General features: G+C 47.1%; 1 protein-coding gene across 1 annotated transcript; it reads left to right on the forward strand.

Annotated features, from left to right (window-relative positions):
• Window positions 1-2,692: 2,692 nt before the first annotated feature.
• Window positions 2,693-3,172, forward strand: LOC123114893 (uncharacterized). The gene has a single exon (XM_044536268.1). The coding sequence runs from the start codon at window positions 2,693-2,695 to the stop codon at window positions 3,170-3,172; it is 480 nt and encodes a 159-aa protein (XP_044392203.1).
• The last annotated feature ends 3,703 nt before the right edge of the window (window positions 3,173-6,875 follow it).

Here is a 6,875-nt window from a genome sequence, read left to right on the forward strand (position 1 = left end):
CACCCCCCACCCCTAGTCAACTATATCGATCCTTTCACCATTGATGAGAGGAACCGCACGTCATCGTGCGCCACAAGCAGGGCACCAGGCGGCACACGTGCTGTCTGGGAATGATTGTGGGGGTGCCCTGCCCCTCCAAAGGCACGCGTTTGGTGGCTTTGTCACAAACTCTCTGGCTACGATGGAAAATAAGGCAAAGAGAAAGATCGAGACTTCTGACATATGCATGATCTGTGGTGTGGAACGCGGGGATACTTTCCACGCTTTTCGCAGATGTCCGATGGCCCAAGGACTCTGGCGTGCGATGAGTGAGCATTGGACGAGAGTGGTTGCTGCATCTTCTTAACAAGTGCAGTGAGGAGGAACGACTTCATATATTGATGACACTATGGAGAACTTGGCATGTGCATAACGAGCTGACACACCACAAGCCGGCGACTCCCATTGCTACCTCCCGTCGATTTTTGAATAGTTATATGATGTCGCTCTTGTGAGCAGAATCCTGCAGCAAATTTTGAGAAGGGGAAGATGGTGGTGTACCAGGACGGACGCAGCCATGCATGCCAACCGGTGCAAGTAAAAGATGCAAGTACATGTAAAAGATGGAGCCGGCCGCCAGCGGACTAGAACAAACTGAATACAGACGGAGCGTTTAGGGAGGAGGACGGGATGGAGGAGCCGTTATGATACTGCAGAACCGTGAAGGACATATCATCTTTGCATCATGTCATTTTTTTCTAACATCTCCTAGCGCCCTTGAAGCGGAAGTTTTAGCATGTGCAGAAGGCATTGCACTCACCTTAGAGTGGAGCACAGAGACTTTTATCATCGAAACGGACTGTTCTGTGGCTGCTCAAATGCTTATGGATTACACGCCAAATAGATCTTCCATGGCTGCTTTAGTCAAGGAAGGGAAACTACTACTTAAGTCTAGGCGTGATTATTCTATAGCACATGTTAGGAGAAGCCAAAATAATGTAGCTCATGCTTTAGCACAGATGGGTAGATCATCTACTCGCACGGCCGTCTGGCTCCTCCATGGCCCAGACGAAATTGGCACTCTTTGCCAAGAGGATTGTAATGAGCCACCTTAATTGATATGAAATTAATATTTTTTCGCAAAAAAATAAAACAGACAATAAAGCGGCGATATGCGTGGATGAGGATTTAGGGCATGTGAGTCTCGGGGCATGCAAGTCCCTGGTGTCTGTCTGTTTATTTTGGCTTGTGATTTCTAAAGTTCTACTCCCTCCGTTCAGAATTGCTTGTCTCGGAAATGAATGTATTTGGAACTAAAATACGTCTAGATACATCCATTTATGCATAATTCCGAATGGAGGGAGTATATCTTTTTAAAAGAAAAATGAAATTAAGTTCTGTTTTCATATTTGTGTTTCTCGTGACCAATGCTTTTAAATAAGATTCATTTTGAGTATATTTTGATGACTTTAACAAATATATGTTAAATTTCAACGTTGAAATTTAGTTGTTTAGACGAGGAAATTATGTTCGATACTGATGAAGCATGCAGTGATGGCTCTACATAATATCAACGCCTTCATGTATTGGTCTTTCTTATTGGCAACAGATACAAGACTCGGCCAGGGGTTAAGAGACTAGCTCTGTTTATATGATGCATCTCAAGTAACATAGCTTGCTTTATAAAGCCAATGTAAGCTATCATCAAGTAATCTCATAACTTTCTTTTGAGCTATCATGCTACCATGTAATGAAATATATAACACTGTGTACCTAAGTATCTATTAAATTGCCTCTAAATCAGTCTCACTTGCATGGTTTGAATGCTTGGCTCGCTCTCACTTTTTATGCCATGGACACAACACGTCATCTAGTTTTAAGTAAAAGCACACTGCAACCTATTCCTCAGGGCAACAACACAACACATAACTGTAGGCTTTAGCCGATCTGATCAGTGTGCGTCATTTTCCTAGAGACCGTGATTTGGTTTGGGTTGGGTGAGATGAAAGGAAAACATGAGTGGCTGCTTTGATCCTAAAAGAAAATCACTTTGTATTTTACTCATCTACTGTGTGTGTGACCCAATTAGCAGTATGGAAATCGTTCACAATTTGATTATTAACATTGCATAACCAATATGGTTAACAGAACCAGTAAAACTTATAAGCACAATGTAAATACCTTGACACTGTGGTTGGTGTGGTTGGCAGGTGGCAGTACGTATGTGCACCACTGCTAGCAGTTGTGGATTGTAAAGACAGAAGTGGTGTGATCAATGTAGCGGAAGATAAAATTCCATGAGAGCAAACTTTGGAGGATGGCCCACACATGTCTGTTTTACAAATGGAAATTTGGATTTCTTTTTTTTTTTGTTATGTTTCCAATTATAAAATAACAATTCAATTGCCTGGTTAATCTCTAAGACCCATTTAGGTGCATGTTAAGTGGTGGAAAGTTTAGTTCCATACTGCTAGTGGAGTGAGAGTGAGACCCCTTTATAAGGGCTGCTCTATCACATGCCATTGGGAGCTTCGGAAGAGGAGTTGTACATGTGCGCTCCTCCTCCGCCGCCGCCGCCTGCCTCGCCTCGCCTTTCCTTTTTTGCTGGTCAAGAATGGTTAATCAATCTCGATTAATTGACGAGTCGCTACAGTAGTACTACTGTCCGATACGTTTGAAGAAGACAGTTCAGCCGGCCGGATCTCAAGTCACCATGGTGGTCGCGCTTGGTCCCGGCAGGTTCTACGGCGGCAGCCTCCCGCGCCCCCGTGTCTTCCCCAGCGACCGCGTCGACCCGCCAGCGCCCGTCACCGACGCGCTGCTCTGCTGGGCGCGCGACGCGCACTGGTCCATGGGCGGGCTCGCCGTGAAGCGCCTCCGCCTGCAAGGCCGCATCGAGGGCAACCTCGTCAAGCTTCGCCGCACCGCGCGCCGCGACGCCAGGGTCTCCGCCAAGTCCGCCAAGGCCAAGGTCCGTGCCGCCGGGCACGGGCCAGCCCCTGCCACCCTCGACGACGCGTTGGGCTCCAACGACGATGATTCGGAGGACGAGGCGGAGGTCGCGGCCCAGGAGAAGGCGCTTCGGTGCGAGGTCGTCGATGATGACGAGGACTCCGAGTCCAGCGAGTCGGAGGGGGAGGGGGTCCCGCTCGTGACCATCGCCGCGGCCGGCTTACCGCTGGAGCCGGGTTAGTTTTGCAGAAAGGGCTTAAGCCCACCTTGCCACAATCTGCTAGGCTCTCATTCAAGAGTGACTTGGTGATATCGTTAATGACGTCGTCAAGTAAATCGTTCGGGCTGTGCCGCAGAGGGTCATCCTTCTTGCCCGTGTAGGTGCACATCAAACCGGAGCGGCGACTCAATGGAATGATCTGCCAGGCAACCCAAACCCGGACCAAGTCAATACCGTTTAAACCGTTCCCCAAAAGAGCCTTGACTTTAGCCATGGTGGGGGCGAGTTTCTGGCGATCAGCAGCTGACAACTTGTTTGGAAGAGGATGATTAGACTCGAGGCGCAGGGCGCGAAAGCCGGGCAGAGGGTTCTCATCATCCGGAGAAGTATCTTGGCAGTAGAACCATGTCTGGTTCCAGTCTTTGGGGTGACTTGGTGGATTCGCATAAGGGAAAATGGCGTCTCTCCGTCGTTGGATTGAGACCCCGCCGAGCTCCAAACTAGGTCCATTGGCACATTCGTTCTGGCGGTTCAAATAAAACAACTATCTAAAGAGTAGCAAGTTGGGCTCTTCTTCGAGATACACCTCACAGAACACTTGAAAGTTGCAAATATTAGACACGGAGTTGGGTCCGATGTCTTGAGGGCGGGGGTCGAAGAAGTGCAGAACATCTTTGAAGAATTTTGAGCCGTGTGGCGAAAAGCCTCGGATCATGTGATCAGTATAAACAACGACTTCCCCTTCTTTGGGCTGAGGTTTTTCTTCTGTTCGATCAGGAGCGCGGTATGACATGACCTCCTTCTTCAGCAAATAGCCGGTTTTCACAAAGTCATCAAGGGTACTATCAGTGACAATGGATTTGACCCAGTTGCATGAAGTGCTTGTTTTGGGTGGCATTGTGACGAAGGAAGCCTAACAAAGTGTAAAATGCCGGTTCACATTTAAGCCGGAGGAAAAAAAGATTACAGCTCATATTTAAGATGGCGGCTTATAAAGGGGCCTAATGGTATATGACTAATTAGTCAAGTTATGTAAACCGCCATGAGCAGTGCAAATTATTTAAGCCGCCATGATAAGTTGGATGATGTCTATTGAGCATTGCAATTTAAGTCGGCAGTTTGAGCCTCCATGGCTAGATGGATCTAGCAAAGTGCAGTTTTTGGCTAAGTGTTATACAAACAAGTTTCACAGGCCGCAGCTATTATTTTGGATCAACAGATGTTCAGGAAATAAAATAAATCTAGACCTACAAACCAGTACAAATGAGTTCATGAGCTCTCGCAAGATCTTTTCTTCTAGGAAAGAGGATCTACTAGTATCAAAAGTGGAAACAAAACAACTACCGCATTGGTTTTACACCGTTTTCAGATCAAAGAGGCTCGCGGTATGAGCATTGAAGATGAACTACGATGAACTACGAAGAACACAGAGAAACTCGCAAACCCTAATGCGGATCTACTGCGAAGGGTCGCCGCCGTTCTCTGGATCGACTTAGGTTGATGCAGCGGCCGAAGTTGAGGAAGACGAGGTGCTCTGCGGAGGCGGCGGAGCTCGAGCGGCAGAAGGGTTGCGAGAGGAAAAAGACGCTGGAAAGGGGGAGAATGAGGAAAGACTGGGTCGTGCCTATTTATAAGGGAAAGACTGATAAATGGGCGCGAAAAATGAGGAGGCCAAAAATATGGTTATCCAGCTACTAGGACGCCTCAATTCTCGGGATGGTCATTAAGATAAGGATCTGTTGAGATATGTTGGACAAAGTATGAATTAAAGACAGATGATGTCATGGTGGGTTATCACAGATCCAGAGGATGACGTCATGGCGGGTTACAAAATTTTTGTACAAACGAAGAGCAGAAGATTTTTTCGAAGTATTGAAGATTGACATGAACCAGTTCAAATCAATCTGGGGCCTAATGTTTGGGATATAACTATTAGATATGACCCGCCCAGAAGGGGCCGGGTTATACCTATGACGATTCATGAAGCCCAATATGATGCTTGAAGATGGCCGCTCAGTTAAGGGTCCAAAGCCTAAAGGCGACTTAAGGCCCGTAGAGATAAACCGTCATATGTATATAACTTGTATTGTAAGGCAAGAATAGAGAGAGACCGAGCCGGACACTGTTTATGAGCCGGCCGGGACTCTATGAGCCGCTGGGCGTCGACCTCTCTATAAAGGGACGACCCGACGGCGGTTCAGGACAAGTAACATCAGATCGAGAGCTAGGTCAAGCGATTTTGCTCCCTGGTAATCGAGACATAAGCAATCCCACCTCAAACTGGTTTAAGCCATTACCTTCACCGCAAGGGGCCAAACCAGTATAAACTTTTGTGTCCTTTATCCCGTTTTAACTCCTTTAAGCTTCCTAGTTGCGATGACTCCATGACTAAGTCCTTTCATTAGGACATCTGCCGTGACAATTCCACGACAGCGCACATACGATTTGTTGACTATTTTAATCCCATGTGCATTAGCGCCATGCCGTGCATGTTGCATGTTGTTTCGTGTGTAGAGCCCACCCTAATGATGCTACACTTCTCACTGCTATCTATATAGGGAGTATGCACTTGTTTTTAGAGTGTATCACCTATGTCGGCAAACCTTCACAACCTACAAATCAAAGCAAAAAAAGTATGTAGCATTGTAGCATAAACCAAAAAACAAAAACCATGAATGCAAAATTGGTGTATGCTTGTAGCATAAACCAAAAAAAAACCATAAAAGCAAAATTGGTGTATGTTTCCAGCATATTCCCCATTGAAAGATCGAGGATGTCGCCTAGAGGGGGGGGTGAATAGGCGCTTTAAAATAATTACGTTTTAGGCTTGAACAAATGCGGAATAAACCTAGCGGTTAATTTGTGAAGCACAAAACCTACAACAACTAGGCTCACCTATGTGCACCAACAACTTATGCTAAGCAAGATAAGCAACTATGTGATAGCATGATATATGACAAAGAACAATATGGCTATCACAAAGTAAAGTGCATAAGTAAAGGGGCTCGGGTAAGAGATAACCGAGGCACGCGGAGACGACGATGTATCCCGAAGTTCACACCCTTGCGGATGCTAATCTCCGTTTGGAGCGGTGTGGAGGCACAATGCTCCCCAAGAAGCCACTAGGGCCACCGTAATCTCCTCACGCCCTCGCACAATGCAAGATGCCGTGATTCCACTAAGGGACCCTTGAGGGCGGTCACCGAACCCGTACAAATGGCGACCCTTGGGGGCGGTCACCGAACCCGTACACTTTGGCAACCCTTGGGGGCGGTCACCGGTACCCGTCAAATTGCTCGGGGCGATCTCCACAACCTAATTGGAGACCCCGACGCTTGCCCGGAGCTTTACACCACAATGATTGAGCTCCGAACACCACCAACCGTCTAGGGCACCCAAGCACCCAAGAGGAACAAGCTCAAGGGGCACCAAACACCCAAGAGTAATAAGCTTCTCAACTTGTAACTTCCACGTATCACCGTGGAGAACTCAAACCGATGCACCAAATGCAATGGCAAGGGCACACGGAGTGCCCAAGTCCTTCTCTCCCAAATCCCACCAAAGCAACTAATGCTAGGGAGGAAAATGAGAGGAAGAACAAGAAGGAGAACACGAAGAACTCCAAGATCTAGATCCAAGGGGTTCCCCTCACTTAGAGGAGAAAGTGATTGGTGGAAACGTGGATCTAGATCTCCTCTCTCTTTTCCCTCAAGAACTAGCAAGA

The sequence above is a fragment of the Triticum aestivum genome, chromosome 5B (genome assembly GCF_018294505.1).
Source record: "Triticum aestivum cultivar Chinese Spring chromosome 5B, IWGSC CS RefSeq v2.1, whole genome shotgun sequence".
In the NCBI taxonomy this organism is placed as follows: Eukaryota; Viridiplantae; Streptophyta; class Magnoliopsida; order Poales; family Poaceae; genus Triticum; species Triticum aestivum.